Source organism: Corythoichthys intestinalis, chromosome 10 (assembly GCF_030265065.1).
Source record: "Corythoichthys intestinalis isolate RoL2023-P3 chromosome 10, ASM3026506v1, whole genome shotgun sequence".
Taxonomy (NCBI): domain Eukaryota; kingdom Metazoa; phylum Chordata; class Actinopteri; order Syngnathiformes; family Syngnathidae; genus Corythoichthys; species Corythoichthys intestinalis.
The window spans coordinates 36,453,118-36,477,566 of record NC_080404.1 but is presented as its reverse complement, the minus strand read 5'-3'; the positions used below and the strand labels follow the sequence as shown (position 1 = coordinate 36,477,566).

Below are 24,449 nucleotides of genomic sequence, written 5' to 3'. Positions count from 1 at the left end.
ACAACATTGTTACGACCAATCGTGTCGTTTTGTTCCTTAGACAAATTTTGACACCTTTAGGAATCCAATTTTCCATGCCAAAGATGTACTCAAATACAGCTTGTGTGTGCTTTTTACCTTCTCTTTCTCCTCTTGCCAAACCCTCCTTTCGTCATCGAATCGCGACATCTGCTCCTCACTTGTCCTCCTCTCATACATGAGCTCACCCTTCAGCCTGTCCACCTGACACAAAAGTATGAACACTTTTAAGACCTTTATTTGAGATTTTGTGCAAATGTTTGTGTAAGGCTGAAGCGTGACACGTGACAGCCACTTCAATGACGTACAGATGAGATTCTCCTGTGTTTAACTGACAGGCACAATTTTCACCACAGGTGATTTAAAACATGGATTTTATGGCTTGGATCCAGCAGACATGGTGCCTGCCCCAACTCACCATGCCCACATACATCATACTCCCTTACGCGGGCAGATGGTGGGGGAACAATGCCCGCTGCCATCCCTCATCTCTTGCCTGAATATGTCTGTAAGTGTATCCATTCCTCACATGGTGTCCCCTCAGTAAACTCTCTATGTCTAGCAATTCCATTTAGATTTCTATATCACTATTCCCCTTATTCTTTTTTCTATCTGTACCTTTTCTGTTCAGCTGCATTTTCTTAATAAAGACCCAGTGTCCCACTGCTTTATAAGCCTGGTGGGTCACCAGGCTTTGTTTCAGCTCTGATAGGGTAAAAGAAATAAATCATAAGAAACGCATGAAATGTGTCTAGTAAGAGAGATTGGTTTCACATACTGGGGGTCCCAAACACAAACTGCGTTATTTGAATTGGAATTGAACTACTGTCAATTGCAGTGTTTTTCAACCTTTTTTGAGTCCCGGCACATTTTTACATTGGAAAAAATCTCACGGCACACCACAAACCAAAAATGTTGCAAAATATTATCTGTACGGTATATTTAATTATAAGATAATTCCTCAGTACGCATACTTACTCAGTGTGAAACTTGAGCCTGCTTAGATGAACACGAAGTCAATATTCTTATTCTTCAACAGCTGTCAGTCTTTCTCAGTTTAAAAAAAAAAAAAAAAAAATGATGGCAGGCTTGAAAAAGCTCAGAATTATCAGACAGGGGGACTTGAGCAATGTCTTTAACCGCATCAGGGCAGAGTATCTAGCAAGTCACCACGTCAGTACGGAGCATGTGCAGAAAGAACGCAACCAGACACCATTCCGCTTCCCTGTTTACATGATATAATTTTACTTCTAATCGGTTTGGGAAAAGGAATATTCCACCCCTGTGAATCGGAATGAAATTCCATTCGGTTTGGGCCTGTTCATTCCGAATGAGGTGTTTATATGGAACACATTTATTCGGTTTGAACAAATATTCCCATTGTAATTGGAATATTTGGCTCCATGTAAACGTGGCAATATATGGATAAAACAGAAAAGACACTTTCGAGTATATCAACACATGGCGAGTCTAACCATATGATGTGCAGTAGACATGCTAGGGTCCACACTGTCGCAGACAGCAAGGTCGCTGATGGCTAGAAATCCGAGCAGCTCTTGAACGCGACATGAGCGATACCTCGCTCATCTGCACTTGATCGAGGACCTTCTACCTACTCCTTCCTTCCTTGCTGCTACAACTCCGCCCGACGACATTACGAAAAAAAGATATATATAAATGCGACATTGGATAATTTCTCGCGGCACACCTGACGACCTCTCACGGCACCCGGCACACCGGTTAAAAAACACTGGTCTATTGTACTCTAACCTTCAAAGCAGTGGTTCTTAACCTGGGTTCGATGTGTCAGTCTAAGGCAGGGGTCGGGAACCTATGGCTCGCAAGCCAGCTCTGGTTCTTTTGAGGGCTGCATCTGGCTTGCAGACAAATCTGCAAATCAGTTTTTTATTTGTTAAAAAAGTTTAAATTATCCAATAAATGTTGTTCCACTTCACAATTGTGTCCCACTTGTTGTTGATTCTTGACAAAAAATTAAAATTTTATATCTTTATGTTTGAAGTCTGAAATGTGTCGAAAGGTTGCAAGGTTCAAGGGGGCCGAATACTTTTGCAAGGCACTGTATGTTTCTGTCTCCATCCATGTACCCGTTGATTTGGGGGGGGGGGGCGCGTTATATTCGAGAAATTACGGTAATTGCCTAATTTTGATAGTGTACCTGTTGTCTGAGCCCCAACAGCGTTTCGGCATTCTGCCTCTGTGCCTTGGCTTCGTCGCTCTCTCCTGCCCAATTTCTGCCCAACTCGTCTTCCACATTGCGGTACAAACAGGGGCTGGGTCCTCCCCTTGCAAGCACTCCCCGACCCTGATGGAGGCTCAGGCTCGTGCATTTTCCGCCGACTGGCGTCAGGGAATCCCTTAAGCGCAGGGTGTCGTCCTCCAGGCGAGCCAGTTTCTCGCGGAGCAGCTCGGCTTCGCTCTTCCTCCTCTGGAGTTCATTCTCGCACACCTCAAGTTCTAGGGATCGGGTGCGCAGGGCGGCCTGGGCCTCCTGAGAACGAGCCTGACTGGCCTGCAGCTCCGATCGGGCTTCTCTCAGCTGGGCCCTCAGTACCACCACGTCGCCTGCCTTCTGGCTGAGTTCCGACTGGATCTCCTTTAGCTGCTGCTTGAGCAGAGAGATCTCTCCTGATTTCTGGCACACCTGACGAAACAGGACACCGTAAGATTGAGAGCTAATTTGTCATCTTCACACAAAAAACTGTCCCACCTCCCACTTAGTTTCCTCCAGTCTTGGACCCAACTGCGTCTGCTCACGCTGGATGCTGGCACACCTCCTCTCCAGAGATTCTCTGTCCTGCAGCACGGATGAGAAGTCCTCCTGTAGTTTCTTCTTCTCTTGTTGTAGTTGAAATACCTGATGACAAACATCATAAGTCACATTTACGGAAAGTGCTGGCACATTTTATTACCATTAACGACAACAGTCAAAATTTGGCGTGTATCGCCATCCATGGCAGCGAATGTGTTCACTTGTGGAGAAAGGGTGTTATGCTATTTATTAGGATCGAAGTATGATCAAATCAAGTAGATCAAAACGCAAAACGTTGATAGTATAGTCATAGTTTAGATTTACCGTTTTGTTAAAAAGAAGTTTTCATTCAGATTTCTAAAATGTTTTGGCAACAAAAATGTGAAATCTATCAAACCGATTTATGTGAAATGTAACTGATTGTGGATACACAATAACGTACTATATTAAAATGAATCGAATCAGGGGCGTTACCGGGGGCGGGGTGGGGGGTGGGGGGGGTTAGTGCCCACCCACGGACACGCTCTGCCCACCCAAAGAAAACTGGATGTAGTGCTAAAGGGGGTCAGGGCACCGCGCATGGTATCCCATTCATAAGTTTTATTAAGTTTTGTTCCTAGGGGGCGCTACACACATTTACGCATATTTTGATTTTTTTCTTTTTTTTCTATTTTACATTTTATCAAAGTTTTCGCCAGTGTTTACCTGGCTGTTGGTACATTTTGAAGCATTCTAAGGGGGTCAAATTGAGCTCAAAGGGGCTGCGGAACAAAGAATAACTGTAATAATAATAATAATAATAAAACCGAGGAACCACAATAGGTTACCTAAAAAAAAACATTGTCACCTGCATGTCCATATTGTTCAGTTATGGATGTGTTCTAAGTCAAATAAAATCAAATTAACTTTTATTTGTTTAGACCAAATCACAATAACAGTTATCTCAAGGAGAAAACAAAACATGTTTTAAGGTGCAGTAGCCCTACGCTGGATTTACAAATGAACTTTTATTTGTTTAGACCAAATCACAATAACAGTTATCTCAAGGAGAAAACAAAACATGTTTTAAGGTGCAGTAGCCCTACGCTGGATTTCGACCTACTTGAGCATTGTAGCTTCCCCCCAGGTAAGATGAATGCCCACCCACACCTGGCATCCTGGTAACACCACTGAATCGAACTGTATTGAATCATGACACACTGTAATATCGGCAAACATGGTATTTTTGTCCAAAGAATCAATATCATATTGGATGGTCATGAAATTGATTCAAAACCCTACTGTGGAATTAAAATGTCCTACCTGTAACTGTAAGACCTGCTGCGCTCTTTGTGCCTTGTGTGAGGCCTGCTTCATTTTGCTAGCACAGTTCTGCCTCAGCTCCTCCATTTCTCGTTCACAGCGGCGCTGCTTTTCCTCGTATACCTTAACATAGATGATCCAAGTTTGTACTTTGATTGATTTAGAAAACATGGCTATGACAATAAGGAGGATGTTCATATATACAGTGGGACCTCGAGATACATAAGCGTCGGTACACAAAAATCTAATATTACGAAAAGTTTTTAAAAGTTTTTTCACTTCACAGTATAAAAATTATAATTGTACGATGGATTATATGGACTGTAATAGAAAATTCCCCCTCGAAGCAAGGCCATAATGTAAGTACTGTACTGTGTTGTCTATTTTAAATATTCTAATAAGCAGACGAGGCATGAAAATCATGCACAAACGTTTAATGAACAGTTTCATTTTCAAGCTATCAGTCGCACAGTGGAGAGTACACTGCCCCCCCCATGAGTAATCCCATTGCATGCTGGGTGTTCCAACTCCTAACACCACAACTATGTTTGACTACAAATGTAAACAAACGAAATAGACACACCACAATGTGCTACAGAATTCTCAAGACCAGTGAGATGATCCCTTGTTTTTCGCAGTTAATGGTAATTTTTAATTAATAATTTTTTTTCTTTGGCTAAGTATTGTTTTCATCAACGATGACTACAACAAAAATATTTCATCAACCAACATTTCTTCATGACAATGACGAGACAAAAACGAGCTAAAAACGTGTTGTAGAGACTAAAATATAACGAGACGAATGCCAGTTTTCATCTGATGAGACGAGAACGAGACGAAAATGTGTTTCCGTCATATGTTCACGTATGTGACATTTTATGTGTAGTTAGCCTGTATCGTAGCAGTGTCTGGTTATGTCACTCGTGACTTGCTGCTCCGCCCGCCCCCCCCCCACCTTCCCAACTTACCAGTGTGTCATTACCAGGCTGCAAGTAGGCTTGCACACATGGTAAGATTTGTTTTCTCGGCCAGAGAGAATATGCAATGTTGTTTTACCTTTAAATGACTGTGCTGAGTGATTATCACAGACTAAATGTTACTCGTAGTATTAGCATAACATTGGCTTTAGCATTAGGCTAATGCTAACGGCAAGTGTCCTCTTAAACTCTCAGACAACTTCTTTTACTTACAGTTCGTGGCGTGCTGGAGGGTATAATTAATTGAAAACAATGTACCATTTTCCTGCTGATTGTGTATTATCACCAAGTTGGCGTTGTCCTTGTAGATAGCCGCTTCAATAGGTGCTCGTCCGTCAGTGTTTATTTGAAATAGTTGAAAACTTTTATTGATTTCATTTTGGAGTAAAATTTTTAAAATTTTACAGATGAAAACATTTTTAGTAAACGGCGACTAAAACTAGACTAAATCAGTCTTGAGTTTTCGCCAACAAAAACTAGATGAAGACAAACACATTTAGAGATGACTAAAATATAACTAAGACCAATAAGTATTATTGTCCAAAAGTCAAAGAAAATTAAAAGGGCTGCCCCAAACATCACTGCTTTTGCCAAAGTCTTCGCATATTTGGATTATTTTGTTGCATTGAAGCCCTCAAAAATTTGGAATAAAAATGAATGAATACATTTTAAGAATCTGATCTTTTTCACCTGATTATGATGCTCTGGCAAATGACATGATCGGCCCGGTTTCCGATCAGATCGAGAACATCTTTAATGATGATTCTTCTTACCTGGCAGATGGCGGCTTCATTCTCATCCAGATTTTCCCGCAGATGCTGAAGCTCCACATCACGCTCCCTCAGCTTCTCCTCCAAATCCCTCACCACCACCTCGTAACCCTCAGTGGGCGGTGAGGAACGGCCGCAGGAGCCGCTGTCCGACAGCGGCCGGCCCCGCCCGCTCAGCGACCCCGACCCGGTGCTCTTACTGGACGACGAACGTCCGCTATCCGAGTGACCAATTCCGCCCAAAGCGTTTCTAACCGAGATCTGCCCTGGCTCCGCGTTGGCCGACCCGGACCCCGATCCCTCGCTGGGGGCCAAACTGTAGCCGGTGCTGCTGTGAGTGGGCAGGCTGGAAAGGGAGTTCCTCCCGGAGTCCGACATTGAGCAGGACCGGCTGCCCTGAGCATGTCGCCCTCCGCCGAAGGAGTCGCGCTTTTCTTCCAAAGCAGAGCCGGTACTGCCGCCGGCCACTTCAGCGCCGCCAGTTGGAGCCGTGAGTGGCAAGAGGAGGTTGAGGCTGCCCTGGCTTTCAGACAGACTGCATCCTCCTGGTCGCGGTGACAGGTAATGCACCGAGTGGCGATTTTTGGAGACTACGGGCTTGAACGCTGTTGGACGGATCAGCACTTTCTCCATGTTCTGAAAAAGATTAAATCACAAAAGCTTAACTATCAGTAACTGTAAACATTAAAAGCATGAATATATTTTAGGAGTGTAACGATTCACATGGATGCATCGAAACGTTTCGGTTTTGTTTGTTCAGTTCGTTGCACTAGCGTAAAATTTCAGTTTTGTTTAATGTACTTTTTTTTTTACCCTAGACAAAAGCATGCAAGATGAATAGCAGCTAAATGTTACATTTGATCCTGTCCAGTGTCTTTCTGAGCATATACAGGTAGCTAAATGAGCAAGTAGATGATGGCCATAATCCATCAGACAAATGCCCACATCTGCATAATTGCTTCATAAAATGATGAGGTTTCGATCAGAGGTCACGGTCAGCTACATAGATACTCTGATTTGAATGCTCATTTGGATACTTGCCTTTTCTAGCTGCCCGGAAACAGGAATTAGTTTTGGGGGTGGTCCTCCTATATTTCCATTTAGAGTCCTACTGTCCCGTTGCTCATCTGAGTCACTGCAAGGACTGACAGGTGCCACGACCAGGTTGTCATTCCAGTCTCCGACAACCACCTGGCTGCTCATATATCCCGTGATACTATCAACCCCGCCGGCGGTCGCTATGCATTCCCCGGTCATCGTTGCCGAGTTGCCTGGCCGAGGTTGCTTCTTGGTGGGCAGCGGCGGAGGTAGAACCTGGGCCTGGATCTGGCTCTCCTGCGTTTGGTTGCATATCACCAGCAGTTGCTCCAAGGAGCTGGCACTGCGGAGGGTATTATCCTGGAGACGGAAGCAGGTGGTGGCCGGCGTGGAGCGGCGAGGCTTCGCCGAAAATTCACTGGCTGCTCGACAGTGCCTTTCTTGGTATGTTCGGCCCGATATAAGACTGCTCACGGAACCCATAGCTGCGGTGGAGTTGCAGGAGGCCGGGGGGGAATGAGAGGCTGACTGGTGCTGCTGGACGTCGACACCGGGGTTGGGCTGGTCAGAGACGGGGCGCGCCTGGACCAGAGCCATGGTGCCTAGACGGTGTTAGCGACACCATGCACCCTGTGGGGGGAGACAGAAGAAAGCATTTTACAGGGTTTCCTTGAGTTAAGAGTTGAAATGTTACTGGACTGGCCACCAAATTATTGACAGACTCGATCTGTTCAGTCTTATGCATTTGGCAAAGGGAACTCTGGCAACACTGCTGCTAATTGGCAATTCCGCTAATGAGGCAGGAGAAGAGAAAGCGTTTGTGTCCTGCTAATGAGTCACGATCAGTGTCATCTGCAGCTGCTGGGTAAATTTCGGGAATGTCCCCATTTGAACCCGGGGTTGCCAAAAGTCACGGCGGAGAAATCCGATCGGAAAATTGTGTTGAAATGATGCTAACTTGATGCTGTACAAAGTGTAAGCGTGGCAGCAGATTAAGTCCTTCCGTTTGCAGATAATATTATCGGAGGCGGCTGCCCGGGTGAACGCACATCCTCGGCCTGTCGTGCCAAGCCTAAATCCGTCTGGGCGAGCGGAATAATCCGCAGCAGATATAAGTGCACACAGTCTGCCAGGACTAACACCATGGTGGCACAGTGGAACACATCAATCGGGTCTAGTGGAAAAAGATGTCAGGTGATACTCTGCATGATATGAGAAAATCCTTGTCAAATGTTTTTTCTTGAAGATAAGAAAAAAATGATCTCATCAAAAGATTTACAATTCACACGCACTGTATATTACATACATTTGAAATGATAAATATTAGTGCATGTCCCCCTCAAAACACGACAATTCAAGACATGTATCTTCAATGTTTCGAAGTAGAGACAGTGTACATTTTTGAGACCACTGTGGCTTTTCAATGAGTGGCAAAAATGATTTTGACTGTAAATCATAAAAAGGAGAGAGCAGAATTTTTCCAACTCCATGTTGGTATGCCACAAAGCTTTCGGGAAAACATCTTGGACAAGCTATGCAACAGATGTAAGCGTTGAAGCAACGGAAACAATAATTTCCCCAGCAACCTATTGTCATTTTCAAATGGGCCAACCCTCAGACTAAAACAACAGCAGGAAGGTGGCCTGCATGGAAGTCACGCTATTCAGCCTTTCGTAAGAAAATAAGAGGCTGCATAAATTATGGAGGTAGATTTGTGTCTTTATTATTCAATCAAAAAAAAAGTTGCTTCAATCAAATAATGTGATCCAAACGCAAAATTACATGACTTCAATCAAAAATGTTTTCAATAAAAAAAAAAAAAAACTTGACTTAAATCAAAAAAAAATTTCAATCAAAGAAAAATAGCTTTCAAATATATTTTACATTCAAACATTTTTTTTTGATTGAAGTGACTTTGTCTTCGATTGAAAATATATATTTTGATTGAAGCAACTTTTTATTTGATTGAAGCAACTTTTTTTTTTTTGATTGAATAATAAAGACACCAATCTACCTCCATACATAATTATTACCGTAATTTCCCGAATATAACGCGCACTTTTTTCCCCCCAAATCAACTTGTAAAATCAAGGTGCGCATTATACACGGGTACATGGATGGAGACAGAAATATATATATATAAAACGATTTTTTTTTATTGACACGGCCATGTTGTGTTGAAGAAACGTATGCGGCGATCTGTTGCCGACCATTATGGTACGTGACGTCACCATTTTGTTTCGGTAATACTTCACTCTGATCGGCCAAATGATTTCGTCTGTGTTAAATTCTGCTTTTTTCACTTTTCATAAAGCACAGAATTTCGTTTCTTGAACTCATTTGAGTCAACGTTTATTGCAGCTCCGCAACTCGTACCATAACAAACGTAACACAACACAGACTTCCTGTGTCCGTCAACTATATCTGTCCCTCGGGAAACTCAAACCCAAATAACAATAGTTCTTATTGTTACTGTTGTGTCGACAGCGATGAGCTCTCTCGGATTTCCGACTTACGTTCTCACTTTCATTTTACCGTATCAATCCATGGAGGAAACATTTATTCATCATGATGAAACGAGCAAGTTATACAGTAGCCTTTAAAAGAAAAGTCACATCTGTTTTGTTTTCTCCTGGATTCTGGTAAGTTCAAGAAGTTATCAGATCATATTATTACCGTACATATTGTCAGTTTACGGTAATATTTTGAACTACCAATGTGCTATGCTTGTGCTGTGTTTCACCAGTCAGTAAAATGACATTTCTGTATCTGTACACGAGCTCTGTTTTCTTGTATTCTTCTATTTATTGGTGCTAAAATTAGGGTGCGCGTTATACACGACGGGTACAATAATTTCCCCTGGATTTTACAAGTAAATTTGGGGTGCACGTTATACACGGGTGCTCCTTATATTCGAGAAATTACGCTAGTAATTTATCAGCCAACTGTATCTATCCTTTTTTTGAGGAAAACATCACGACCACACATGCTCCAAAAGGATTACGACCTGTTTGCAATCTGATCACTTCCCATAGCCAAAACAATAACACCTCGTGACCACCTTCTAGCTTTTATCCCTTCATCCTTTGCACCGCTCATCTCCCGGCCCCTGGCGGGGACCTCTCAGGCAGGGATAATAGAATTAACAATCCTTTGAGAACGTCAAGTGTGACCCCCTGAGCGCTAACCTAGTGACCCTCTAAGGAGTGGATGTGAGCTGCCCTCCCACCACTGTGACCTCTACAGTCTGGCTTTGTTCTGGTCACTGTGACAATAAATCCTGGAAGCTAATTTCCCCCTCTGATGCTGTGAATGATTTAAAGTCCTAAAGTCCTAGGATATTTCAACCTAAGGAACTTTAACCCGGAATGAAAAATGTTTGGGTGACTACTCTGTTCAGTGCAGTAAAGCCTGTCTAAAATAGAGCTTGCATTTATCCATTGACTAAGTGGGACCTGAACCAAACCAGGCGATGGTTGTGCAGGTGGTTGAACGGGTCATCCTTTGATCAAACAGTCAGGAATCGAATCTTGGCTATCGCATGTACGCGTAGTTGTGTCCTTGGGCAAGACACTTCACTAAATTATGCTGTGTAAAAGTTGAGCAAGAGTGAGTGGTTGGTCGTGGTCAAAAGGGCTGAAGGCACAAATTGGCTGCCTTGCTACTGTCAGGTCTGCCCAAGGGCAGCTGTGGTTATAAAAGTATCTAATTGCCACCTAGTGTGGAGTGAAATATTAATGCAATGTGAAGCGTCTAAGAATGTCCTGAAAAAGCACTGAATATATCCAATGTAGGGCTGCAGCCATCGAATATTTTAGTAGTCGTTTAATCCGTGGACTACTTAGTTCAAATAATCGAGTAATCGGAAAAGGACCATGAAAAATTTAAAATACCTGAGCTGAACCTCAAACAGTATGATTTTTTTTTTTTAACGAGGATCTATGTACAACAAAAGAACAATTGCTAACTTACATAAGAAAAGTCTGCTAGCTTACATACTATAAAATGCTAGTTTTTCACAATGCTCTTAACGAATGGTTCAAACACATATTCCCACAAAAAACGGCTACATATACCAATAAACTAAATTATGAATGCATTAAAAAACATTAGCTTAAACAAAAACTTATCTTATATTGGTCTTAACAGGGAGCAGTTGGATTCAGCCATGTGAAAAGAGGCAGACCAGAGGGCAGTGTATCCAACCTAATCAATTAAACTAAATGCAAACACTTTCAAAATAAACCATTACAACGCCACTTTGATTAAACGAATACTCGAAGCAACTAATTTTAATCGGAATTATTTTTTTTTCTTATCGAATACTCAAGTTAATCGATTAATCTTTGCAGCACTAATCCAATGCACTGTTATTAGGAGTGGGAACCTCTTGGTACCTCACGATACGATACGATTTGCGATACAAAGCTCACGATAACGATGGTCTGACGATATGGCGATACAACGATTATCGATACATTGGTCAGGAAATCATTCGTTCATTCGCTGCCATCCCTCCCACTTCAAAGGGATTGAACGTCTATGGCCGGTAGTGGTGGCCAATGCAAGGCCATGAGGTCATTTTGGGTCATTTAAGGTCGTTTTTCTGTTGATTTTCAGTTACTTCTAGAGGTACACGATAATTATCGGTCCGATAATAGGAATTATGACGTCATCCCAATAAATCCGATAACATAATATATTATCGGCCCTATTAATAATATTTTTGGCACGTGTCAGATTGGGATTTGTGCGTTAGTTTCCGCTCCTGTTTTTCCAGTATGCAAAGTTTTGTTACTGTCTTTGTTTTGTTCATTATAATAATGTTTATGTCATCATGAAAATTCTGGTTCGGTCAAAGGCAAATCTAAGCTGAATCACCCACTAGTATTTTTGACCTACAGGTGTTCAAAAACTCAGGTGAATACATTGAAAAATTATATATACTGTATATTATCGGTTATCGTATCGGTAACGGCCTTGAGGAGCAGGAAGTTATTGATATCGGTTTCAAAAAATGGATATCGTGCACCCCTAGTTACTTCCTGTTGATTTTGGTGTATTTTATGGGTCTCTTCCCGTTTATTTTGAGTTACAGAACAGGAAGTGACCTAGGAATCACCCAAATGAATAGGCAGTGACTCAAACTCAACAGAAAATGACCTGTATATGCTCTAAAATAAACAGCAAATGACCTGTAAATGCCCTGAAAATCGGACAGAATGATTGTGAATGCTCTAGTTTCGAATGAACGAACGAACGAACCCAGTCCCAGTCTAAATGGATTGGGCGTCGAGCATCGTCAATGCAGCCTTAGAGTTAACTGAGACACTATTATGAAGGAAGATTTTGGTAGCAACTTGTTCCTTCATTTTTATTTTTATTTTAGACATTGACACCTTTTTAAAACGATATCTCGATTCTTGGCAGGAGCATATCGATAACCTTTTGGGATACAAAGTATCACGATATATCACCATTTCGATATTTTGTCACACCACTAATTTTTATAATTATTATATATCATATAAATCCTGTGGTTGAAAAGCAGCATGATTTGACATTTAAAATCCAGGGATGACTTTTTTTAAACTTTAGGTGGAGAATGCATATTTTGTGTCCATATCCACTTTCCCTGTTACACGCTTCATCCTTAGCTAGCAAGATAGAAATAAGAAAAAAAAATTGTCATCTGGTCTAAAAATAGAAAGCATCTTAAGAGCTCGAAATCATCCAGATAGTATTTCATGGGATTGTTCTCTCAGCAAGAGGCATTTGAGTCGACGTTTAAAAATAAACTGCAATCGAGTCGCAGCCAGCAATCACAGGGTCAACTCCGGGGCATTTTAAACTGCATCGTCACACTCCAAAACTATTAATTGATGCCGAATGTCTCAGAGGCCGTCTTAATGTCTTAGACGGCAAGTGAAGGTGGTTGTGTGCGACCATCCGGCCTGCAGTAATGGCATAAGAAAGGGCTTATCAGGTAGTTCTCTAATAACAAGGCTTACTAGCAAGGTCCGTGATGGGCAAATAATCCCGTTATTATAAAACCGTTAATACCGGCAACCTATTCCCAGGAGCGGAAACGTATTATTCCGCAGCAACACATCATTCCTTGCAATCGCACGCAACCTTCAAGTCGAGCTGTTCCGGAGGCTCGGTGGGACTGTGAAAGAAGTAGATGAAGGTTTCAGGGGTGATGAGACAAAAGAGGACTGGGTGGAGGTCACGATGGGGAAAGGGAGGGGGTTAGGACTTCTGAAGAATTCCATCCAGTACCTGGCTGTCTAAAGAGAGGCTCCACAGAGGCCTTGGGAAAAGCAGGACTTACTAATCCTGTTTGGCGAGTGCACAGACGCCTTATGATGTCCAAACAGGGGAAATCAAACGTGAAGTGAGACGTGATTACAAATAGAACCATTACCCCGTCCCTTACTAAACACCAAATGTGTATTTTCTTATCCATCTTTCCTACATATGTTCCTATTAGATTACTTAGGCGACTAAAGCATTCATACTCTGTAGCCATTTAGCCTTTTAATCATTTGCTGCTAGTCTATCGCCATCAATGGCATTGAGACATGATCATTCACTGGACATTTTTTCTCATGAAAAACAGCTACATTGCTGGATGTCCTCTACTGTGGTTCTTTGTTTACTGTGTAGCACTCCTCTTTGTTTATTCATTGGTGGGTCACACTGTGTCATGCTGCTATGATGCACACCCAGCAGCGGAAACACAAGCCAGATCAGCTTTTACGGTTCCAAATTGTACCGAGGCAAGATGAACTATTCATTTCTTTGGGACACCGCTTGTGCATGTCATCTCTTTGGTGGGGTGATTAATTTCAAGCAATAAAAGAAATCTAAAATGGAGCCAATATAGCCAACCCTCCCTCCCACCTGGGCTGATTTTCAATCTGCTTCTATAGCAGTAACATGCACAGCATGACTAACCGTGGGTAAAGCCAGCGTGTCGAGGAGAGCGACAGGTGGGAAGTGTAATATTGTCGGATCAGAGCCCCCGTGTGAACAAAAATCGGGGTATACATCTGGGAATCATAGAAATACTACTTCATTAAATCATATTTGGGAATGAGACTCATCTTTTTATGGCCAAGAATGTTGGAAACACACAAGGACTTTATTTCTCTGTTTCAATGAACATCAAAAAGACAGCGACACATGCAAGAAAAGGATAGGACAGCGAGACACCCCGACTCCTTAGATGGAAAGGGTAAAGGCCGGGTGAAAACTGGAACTCCTGACTATGCTTTTAAAGGGATCCACGGATAGAAAGACTTGTAGTTCTTAAAATATATTCGTTATTATGAGTTAAAATAATTTGATATTGAAACCCTTCTTGATGTTTTCCTTTTTATACAATTTGAAAATAAGTATAACTAGTAGGTCGCCATTGGTGTTGACGTCGCAGGGCGGTGACGTCACATGGTTACGCTGCCGGGCTTCCAGAGTTTGACTCTAGCGCAGTGCTTCTCGTTTATTTTCTGTTATGTCCCCACGGGAAGACGTAAGCGTTCCGCGCCTCCCTCCTCCCCAACTCTCTGCCGCCACTATAAATATACTGTAGTATCATTTGTATATAAAATTCCTATTATTATAAGTACACCTCTGCATAACATTGTCTTCTTTTTAATGTTTAAAAGAAAAAAGTGATATAGATCAACTTTCAATAAAAGTGTAAAAAAATTTTTTTTAAATACATCCATACTGGGAAAATACAGTCATGTTACATAGTTTGACCGTTTGATACTGAAAATTAAAAATTAAAATTTATTAAAAATCAATAAATAATAATACATTCAAATTGATTAACAACATTAACTCATCCGGATAATATGCAAAACAATTAGACCGAAAAAAACTAAAATTAATAGAACAAAAACAGTGTCATTGGACAGAGGGACAGTTTTTATTTTTGCTGCAGGTAGTATCAGCTCCTTTGCTATAGTGTGGGGTTATTTTGCACTGAGCAACTAGGTATGCCACCTTATATGATGCTGACAGTGCTTGTTGGTTTACTTAGGTAACACTGACTAAGCGGGAGGATTGTCGGCAATATTTGGCACGTTTTCGCAAAAAAAAAAAAAAAAAAATCCTGCTGTCTGATGCGAACATTTTTAGACAAAGTAAACAGACTGGTATTTCCTCGTATCCCACTGTACTAAAAGCCAAAGTCAAATGTTGTATACGCTTCGTCATATTTCCTTGTCTTAGCTTTTCATATCTCCGGTGCTCTTTGCTGTGTGCTCTTGTTTGGTTCAAAAATATTGCGCACACGCTGAAAATGAGAGCAGCACTGCCACCCACTGAATGGATGTGCAATTTCACTTTATTCTAGTACGGCAAAATACGCGCCACCCCCAGCATCGCTCTGCGCCCCCCTGGGGGGGCCCGCCCCACTATTTGAGAAGTACTGCTCTAGCGACATAAACATGTCATCTGTTCAAACCTTTCAATTTGAACCCGAGAGGAACATTAATGAGGATGACAGCACTGTTGATATTTCACAGAACAAGCAGCAAAAGCAAAATCAACAGGAAAGACAGGATGAGACGAGACGAGAGTAGGAAAAAAACGGTGTTCTGCCATAATGTGCTACACCGGCGAAACGTCCTGAAAGAGGCGAATTTGACACCCAATGTATTACCTTGCGCTTTCAGCTTGTTTTGTTTAGATGCATACAGACAGAACATACTAAAGATGCCTTAAAGTGCCTGTGACACGAAAAAGCATGTTTATTTCATAATACACGCGGTATTTTAAGCTCCTGAATGATATGGACCGCTTGGTTGTGTGTGGAAGCGATCGCTATATTTATTTAGTTTTTTGAATCCTGCGCCATGAAAATGAGTGACTTCCGGCGGAGTTGAGAAAGAGGGCGCTGTGACGTGTACGGAGGAAGGAGTCCTCTTCACTATACAGCCGTACTGTTGTATGAGAAGGACTAAGGATTCAGCTGGTTTTGCGGATTAATACGTTTATTTTTCACATTACGCCAGCCAAACGGCTGCAGAAAAATCTTGCTGTATGAGGGAGATGCGTGTGCGCCTTTTTGGAGTTTCAAAAGGTTTTCATTCACCGGTGGATATTGGCCAAAACAAGCCCTACTACTGTGGGACCATGGGACTTACGAGGAAGTGAGTAAACATCGTGTTTTGTATTATGACAAATACTGGGATCATTTTAATACGGAGGTGGCTTGCATTTTGTAGCTGCCATGCTCCTTGTCCCCTCGGCCGACAACCGGCCAATATATATATATATATATATATATATACACACAGTGCCTTGCAAAAGTATTCGGCCCCCTTGAATCTTGCAACCTTTCGCCACATTTCAGGCTTCAAACATAAAGATATGAAATTTAATTTTTTTTCAAGAATCAACAACAAGTGGGACACAATCGTGAAGTGGAACAACATTTATTGGATAATTTAAACTTTTTTAACAAATAAAAAACTGAAAAGTGGGGCGTGCAATATTATTCGGCCCCTTTACTTTCAGTGCAGCAAACTCACTCCAGAAGTTCAGTGAGGATCTCTGAATGATCCAATGTTGTCCTAAATGACCGATGATGATAAATAGAATCCAAATGTGTGTAATCAAGTCTCCGTATAAATGCACCTGCTCTGTGAGAGTCTCAGGGTTCTGTTTAAAGTGCAGAGAGCATTATGAAAACCAAGGAACACACCAGGCAGGTCCGAGATACTGTTGTGGAGAAGTTTAAAGCCGGATTTGGATACAAAAAGATTTCCCAAGCTTTAAACATCTCAAGGAGCACTGTGCAAGCCATCATATTGAAATAGAAGGAGCATCAGACCACTGCAAATCTACCAAGACCCGGCCGTCCTTCCAAACTTTCTTCTCAAACAAGGAGAAAACTGATCAGAGATGCAGCCAAGAGGCCCATGATCACTCTGGATGAACTGCAGAGATCTTCAGCTGAGGTGGGAGAGTGTCCATAGGACAACAATCAGTCGTACACTGCACAAATCTGGCCTTTATGGAAGAGTGGCAAGAAGAAAGCCATTTCTCAAAGATATCCATAAAAAGTCTCGTTTAAAGTTTGCCACAAGCCACCTGGGAGACACACCAAACATGTGGAAGAAGGTGCTGTGGTCAGATGAAACCAAAATTGAACTTTTTGGCCACAATGCAAAACGATATGTTTGGCGTAAAAGCAACACAGCTCATCACCCTGACAACACCATCCCCACTGTCAAACATGGTGGTGGCAGCATCATGGTTTGGGCCTGCTTTTCTTCAGCAGGGACAGGGAAGATGGTTAAAATTGACGGGAAGATGGATGCAGCCAAATACAGGAACATTCTGGAAGAAAACCTGTTGGTATCTGCACAAGACCTGAGACTGGGACTGAGATTTATCTTTCAACAGGACAATGATCCAAAACATAAAGCCAAATCTACAATGGAATGGTTCAAAAATAAACGTATCCAGGTGTTAGAATGGCCAAGTCAAAGTCCAGACCTGAATCCAATCGAGAATCTGTGGAAAGAGCTGAAGACTGCTGTTCACAAACACTCTCCATCCAACGTCACTGAGCTCGAGCTGTTTTGCAAGGAAGAATGGGCAAGAATGTCAGTCTCTCGATGTGCAAAACGGATAGAAACATACCCCAAGCGACTTGCAGCTGTAATTGGAGCAAAAGGTGGCGCTACAAAGTATTAACGCAAGGGGGCCGAATAATATTGCACGCCCCACTTTTCAGTTTTTTATTTGTTAAAAAAGTTTAAATTATCCAATAAATTTTGTTCCACTTCACGATTGTGTCCCACTTGTTGTTGATTCTTAACAAAAAATTAAAATTTTATATCTTTATGTTTGAAGCCTGAAATGTGGCGAAAGGTTGCAAGGTTCAAGGGGGCCGAATACTTTTGCAAGGCACTGTATATATATATATATATATATATATATATATATATATATATATATATTAATAAGATCTAAAGGTTTTTTGAGTGAAAGCAGTGAATTAGTCTTTTTTTTATTGTAGTTACATCTGAGATGCAATTGTTGGCTGTTTTCAACAATATACATCGAAAATAAAGACATTGATTGACTGAAAATGGTTCAAGATTAGATGAAATGTCTTGTTTTCTCATGTATATTTATAATTGCTCTTCACCTAAAAATATATTTGTTTTATCCGATTACTCGATAGAATTTTCAGTCGATTACTCGATTACTAAAATATTCGATAGCTGCAGCCCCACAGCGATTACAAAGTAAACACTACAAACTTTCTTTAAATAAAGGACTACTTACGTTTGATCATTGATAGACATGTAAAAAGCTCTCTTCATGCACATTAGCTGCACGTTAGCAACAACTGCACCCGCCCTCCTCTGGGGAACGAGCTGTAAAATGCTCTTCGCCGGGCGGAAAAATATTGAAGTAGAGAGACTGAAACAATGACATTTTGCGGCTCTCTTCGTCGCGTTTTCATCGTTGTGAATCATTCCCCTTCAATTGGCTTCATACTAAATCAGATGAAATCGTGACTCCACTGACGTCATCCACCTGTTGCGGACGCTACAGCCCTATAATGGTAGGCGTGGCTAACCGGCTGATTAGAAGACTAATTTCTCGTCATCTGCACTTTGCTAAATTGTTGTATATAGTCGAATCGTCTCAAAATATGATTCTAATTCACATAATAATCCTATTTAGGACTTTTTTTCTACTGTCGTACACACTTTAAGAAAATACTTAAACATACTAATATCAAATAAGGGTGGTTTAAATCTGCCACGTGACTAATGTGGTCCACAACGATCTGCTTTGAAGCTACCAAAAGAAATCACAATGCTTAAAAGTATGAGGGGGAAACACATGAAAAAGTATTTTGAGGCAATGAAAAGGTATTAAAATATTCAATACAAACACAAATAGTAAGTACTCGCCGCTTTTAACGGATAAGCACATGTGTTGGACGTCTCACCGCGGAGAAGGAATTGCGATAACCGGGTAGTATTTGTCGAGTGACAGTGAAAAAAGTTTATGTCATCACACCGAGGGTCCATAAAACATGGCGCCCTCCGTAGGTCAGAATATGTACTAAATATTATACATTTTTAAATCAATGGCATCTGATGTGTTTCTAATAAAATATCTGAGTAAAAGAGAACAATTGTGGCTTATTAGAGCTTACAAGTCTAAGTCCGAGGTTCCCTTTAAGGGTGGGGGAGTAAAGTGTGGAATTAGGAGAAGCACCTTAGTTAAATATATTTGGTATAAAGTTAGCTTTGCGTATTCAAGAGCACCACCACAGTTTAACCTTTATGGGGCAGGCAACTATTTTTTGGTTACCGGTATTTAAGAAAAAAAAAAAGACTTGGAGTTCACATACGTGCCCTAGTTGACCCAAAATGTGATGTCCACATACAGTATGTGGATGCCAGGATATAATTCTAATCATATAATTTTTGTATTATTAATCAAATTAAATTATGTTTTCAATATTATTTGTAGATAATTATATTGTACATATTATTTACATAAATGTTAAGAAAATAAAATGAATAATAATTAAATAAAAATAATAACAATTAAAATTAGGGGTGCATCGATAACTTTTTGGCTGATCACAGATTTTTGAAAAGCCTGACGTGTCGATCTTTGACTGTGGAGGCAGCGAATGATCGCTCTTAGCCCTCCCAGTCAATGGATTGGAGTCTGGTGCCGTCAATGCCAGACAATGGCTACGTTTAAATGGAGAAACTGTCTTTAAACCGATCAGAGTTCAGATTAAAATTATGATTGCATAAAATGTTTTCATGGACACTAAAAATATTGCCATGATTAGGACTTACGTGTTCATTCATCACACTTTCGGTCCGAAAAAAATTATACTGGCATGCGCAGATTGACTAAATGTAATGGAAATAGTAGAAGAAGACGCCGTAGCAACTTCCACGTAAAAAAAACATCGCTCAATCTATTTCTACTTTAAACTAGGGCTGTCAAAATTATCGCGTTAACGGGCGTTAATTAATTATTTTAATTAATCACGTTAAAATATTTGACGCAATTAACGCACTAGGCCCGCTAAGACAGATTTAAATGTCAGTACAGTGAAAGGCCAACTTGTTAATTGTGTTTTATGGAGTTTTTCCGCCCTCTGCTGGCGCTTGGGTGTGACTTGCATATGTTATGTGGCGTAATGTCGCCCTCTGCTGGCGATTCAGTGCAGCTGATTATTTGGGTTTCGGCGCGCTTTTCTGACGTGATTATATGTCAACGCGAACTCACACTAATAGACAGTGCTATTCAGACCAGCTAACGTCCGTATCCAGTATTCAGTTGCAGTTCTCATAGCCCCATCACACTGTTTGTGTCTAATACATGCATCACTTGTGAGCTATATTCCTCCTTTGTTTATATTCATGAGCATTAGATAGTTATTGATGATGTGTATTTGAATTTGTTCACATATATGGTGAAATGCAGTTACATTGTTAGATGCTTGTGAGCTAATTGGCTAGTGCTACTGCTCAAATGGACACGTGTGTGTACATTTTATGTTATTTTGTGATTAATGCAAGTTATTGACACATTGCCTTGTTATTTTCAGTTTTACAAAAATACAAGAAACGTGCTCCTGTCAAAAAGAGATGACTTCAGTAAAGCCCATGCAACTTTGCCACACCGTCTGATTTCTTTTTGGAACTTAGGTTCGTGATCTGTCAATTTGTGTACTCACACACATTGAGGACAGAATAGGGCTACTAGTTTATTTTTTGATTGAAAATTTTACAAATTTTATTAAAACGAAAACATTAAGAGGCATTTTAATATAACATTTCTATAACTTGTACTAATATTCATCTTTTAAGAACTACAAGTCTTTCTATCCATGGATCACTTTAACAGAATGTTAATAATGTTAATGCCATCTTGTTGATTTATTGTTATAAAAAACAAATACAGTCCTTATGTACCGTATGGTGAATGTATATATCCATCTTGTCTTATCTTTCCATTCCAACAATAATTTACAGAAAAATATGGCATATTTTATAGATGGTTAGAATTGCGATTAATTGCGATTAATTACAATTAATTAATTTTTAAGCTGTAATTAACTCGATTAAAAATTTTAATCGTTTGACAGCCCTACTTTAAACGTTTGCGGTATTCAGCGTACTGTTCCCGTTTTTCTACAGTCATGTATTTGAACAATTTTAAGATCAATTTTGAAGTTTTTTTGTATCTTCAGTAACGTGTTCATCTCAGATACAGAACAGTTCAGTCTTCTGCTTCGCTTTGCTTCAACTTGCTTCCGGGAAAAACAAAGGCCAAGCTGGTTCCAAAATTTCGAAATTAGTGTTTTCATGCGCATCAGTCTGATTACAAATCGACATAAACCAACCCTCTCATTCGGAATAAAATCTTCATGTCATTGATTAGGTTAGAATTAGGGCTGTCAAAATTATCGCGTTAACGCGCAGTAATTTTAAAAATTAATCATGTTAAAATATTTGACGCAATTAACGCACATGTCCCGCTCAGAAAGTATTCTGCCTTTTGGTAAGTTTTACAGCAAGGCTTTTTATGCTGTCCAACAGCGAACTCTTGTGGTCGCTTTGCGACATGGTTTATTGTTTTCTTACCAGTTCATTATGGCTGCACGACGTCTCGGGCTGATAATGTTGTGCTTATATGATCCTTGGACAAGATTTGTCCGTAAGTATGGTTGTTGTAAAGAATGTACATATTATGTTAGTAAGCGAAATGTTATATTTTTTGTATGAGACGCTTTTTGTTTATGTTTAGTGAACCTGTATAGCGTGCTAAGCTAACGTTGTTGCTAATGCAATGCTTGTGTACTTTTATTTTGTAGTTTTACGACGGTCTAAAGAGGACAATGGTTTGAGGCCATTTTATTAATAAATCAGATGAAAAAGGAAGAAGAATTAATAAGGCGTCGTTCACTAGCTGTCTAGCTTTGGAAAAAGTAGACGCTTCGGAGTGAGGACAGCATAGACAGATTTAAATGACAGTAGAGTGAAATGCCCACTACAGTCCTTATGTACCGTATGTTGAATGTATATATCCATCTTGTGTCTTATCTTTCCATTCCAACAATTTATTTGACAGAATATATATATATATATATATATATATATATATATAATTTGCAGAAAAATATGGCATATTTTATAGACGGTTTGAATTGCGATTAATTACGATTAATTAATTTTTAAGCTGTAATTAACTCGATTAAAAATTTTAATCATTTGACAGCCCTAGTTAGAATATTCTGAATGGGGTGAGTACATGGAGCATTTATATTCTGATCAGGCTTTCAATCCGAATAAATGTATCCATGTAAACGTAGCCATTGAGTGAAATGAGTGCCCTATAAAGGGTAAAGCCAAGTATCGAAACTGTGTGGTGAGAAGTTGAAAGTTGAGCATTGAAATGGCAGGAAATATTCTACTTTGCTGCCTGGGTGGCAGCCATTAATTCCAAGAGAAAGCCAATAGATAAGTATGTGAGTAATAGGAACAAAGCAAGATCCACTCGTGCAGGCAAGGGCCCCGCCAACGTGTACAATCAGTCCGCAGCACATCATCCTGCATTTGTTTGCCTGCCATCCAGAGAGAAATGACTCTTACTAAAGATGTCCTTCAAGCTCACAGTACAACCAGGGGAGTGTTTTCATGTGACGACTTAAGGTTATATTGTTCCGCCATTCCGACACTGTCTGAGAGCCTGTTTACTGTCACCTTCCCCCACATGGCCTCTGTGTCTCTCGGCAGGCCGGTTTGGGATCACAAACGGCTCTCTGGGTGCCGAAGCTCTTTTTGTCCACTTTGGCAATGGTACATGCTTGATTGCAACTTTGAACAAAAGCTGTGAGATCAAGCATCCAGGCGGCCGGGACTTGATTAAGCAGCCTCTCTGAGTTCAAGTAGGAGGACTAAGCTTTCCAAAAGGAGTTTACTGGTAGTAATTGGCAACAGACGCAGTCCACTTTTTCCCTCATCCCTTACAGTCCATTTGTTGTCGGTTCTGGACTTTTTTCGGTTTGCAAGCGTTACCAAGGAAGCTGAGGCCCACATTGTTTGCGCTCGGGTAGAAAAACAACGGGCAGAATGGGATATGTTGGGAATAAAGAAAGCTCAGTCAGCGTCAGTGGATATTCTGCATTTGGGCAAGTAGGACAGTGTACCACCAGAACTAGTTCATGTGTGAAACGACCAAGAAAAAGAATCATACAGTAAATATATTGATTGGTATTCTTGGCCTGCTTTCAGTTCTCAAGTTTGATCAAGAATCATGTAAACTATTTATGTTTTGTTACGATGTAAGTGTTGCAATTTGAAGATAACTGCTTTCCACTAACAGGTCTTCAGAAAACACTCTTCTCTGTGTTATTGGATGCAATTGACGGCAATATACATCCATTTCATTTTGTCTGGGAGTCCACCAGCCCCTCCAAGTGTAGTTCCGACCAAACCCAGATCTTACTGCAGGGACACTTGTAAAGTCGCCCCGGGGTTTGACTGAGAGCGCAACCAGCTAACGACTGATGTGAAAGGCGACACCATCTTGTGAAGACGAAATGGTCATCCAGGGATGTGAACTGTCTAGTGCATGCTTATTTATGGCTTCATTTTCAAGTTGCCCTGTCTGCTTCTCTGTCAAGGGGCTCGAATGAAGAAAATGAGGTTACAAGCACAGCCTGTCGAGGAAAAATCATTAGAGCAGACATAACATCTGTTCGTAGTCTGGTCAACAGCAGATATGAGCTAAATTAAAACATGAACTGATTTCCTTTGCAGTTTTAGCACTTGAGACACTTCAGTTTTCTTGAAGGGAAACTGTTTTTGTCTAGATTCACTTAGCATTCCATTTTGACCGATGCAGACGCAGGTGGAAACGGGTAGCTGTCAGTTGAAAAAGTAGGAAGATGGTTGAAATTCCTGATGTGCTGGAAATGTTGTGGCTTCCAGGAGTTATTCCAGACGCTGACAGCTACCCGACAGCGGTCAGACAGGCAGACACTGGAAATACCGTGCGTGTCCTTTTTAAAGACGCAGTGTACTTTGTCTGTTTGTGAGAATCAATGATAACACTTGAGATGTTTAACTTTGAGGACGCATTGATCAGAGACTTAAATTTAGATTTGCTCTGTCTGCAGAAAGCACAGGTTTCCGATCTGAATCTTCACTACCCTTTGCCCTCTTTGCTAGGATCGCTAACACCCCACGAGCGGATCCTGATATCAGACATCAACCGGTACAACAATCTTTCAGGTATACACCATTACCTTAACTCACTGGATAAATCTTTTGGTTTTCTTGTAGAACTTTACCATCTGCTCACATTCCAAAAGTATAGATGTCAGATTCTTAAAAGCCCCAAATTGTCCTTAAGTGTAAATGTGAGCTGTGATTGGCTTTAACTATTGTGTCCTGATTGTTCCTTGCTTCGCATCAAAACCCAACACTACAGTAATTCTACATCCAAACTTGGATGGATAAGTGCTTAAACATATATGTACAGTAATTATTTAGC

The 24,449-nt window shown here is 40.8% G+C and overlaps 1 protein-coding gene across 1 annotated transcript in view; it reads right to left on the bottom strand.

Moving 5' to 3' along the window:
- LOC130923443 (leucine zipper putative tumor suppressor 2 homolog) overlaps positions 1–24,449 on the bottom strand; it is an 80,107-nt gene that overhangs the window by 8,765 nt on the left and 46,893 nt on the right. Inside the window, exons 3-8 of the mRNA XM_057849162.1 lie at positions 6,879–7,505; positions 5,841–6,473; positions 4,091–4,213; positions 2,747–2,893; positions 2,195–2,680; positions 118–222 (exon numbers count right to left, since the gene is read on the bottom strand). Coding sequence (XP_057705145.1) covers positions 118–222; positions 2,195–2,680; positions 2,747–2,893; positions 4,091–4,213; positions 5,841–6,473; positions 6,879–7,472 — 2,088 coding nt within the window. The 5' untranslated portion in view covers positions 7,473–7,505. The remainder of the gene's footprint in view (positions 1–117; positions 223–2,194; positions 2,681–2,746; positions 2,894–4,090; positions 4,214–5,840; positions 6,474–6,878; positions 7,506–24,449) is intronic.